Genomic DNA, 244 nt, shown 5'->3' with positions numbered 1-244 from the left:
CAACCACCAGAAAAAAAAAACACAATATATAAGAGAGCCTTAGAACACCCAGCTAACACACCTTCCCCAAGCAGGTGGTGTCCTGCATCCCTGGCAACATTGAAGTAGGCGCCACATACGACCTGGTGTTGGGGGCGAGTCAGAACAAACCCCGTAGAGTGAAGGCGAGTCTCCTCCACCTCGCCGTCCACCACAGGGCTGCCCAGTGTGCCAAGCTCCTTCTGCATCTTGGGGCGCCGACTGA

At 55.3% G+C, this 244-nt stretch overlaps 1 protein-coding gene across 1 annotated transcript in view; it reads left to right on the top strand.

Annotated features, from left to right (window-relative positions):
* The window catches only part of LOC119594045 (ankyrin repeat and SOCS box protein 8-like), a 7,849-nt gene that overhangs the window by 3,944 nt on the left and 3,661 nt on the right, over positions 1-244 (top strand). The window contains exon 3 of the mRNA XM_037943077.1: positions 75-244. Coding sequence (XP_037799005.1) covers positions 75-244 — 170 coding nt within the window. The remainder of the gene's footprint in view (positions 1-74) is intronic.

This window comes from Penaeus monodon, chromosome 33, assembly GCF_015228065.2.
Source record: "Penaeus monodon isolate SGIC_2016 chromosome 33, NSTDA_Pmon_1, whole genome shotgun sequence".
Classification (NCBI taxonomy): Eukaryota; Metazoa; Arthropoda; class Malacostraca; order Decapoda; family Penaeidae; genus Penaeus; species Penaeus monodon.
The sequence above is the reverse complement of the archived record's forward strand: the minus strand, read 5'-3'. Positions and strand labels throughout refer to the sequence as shown.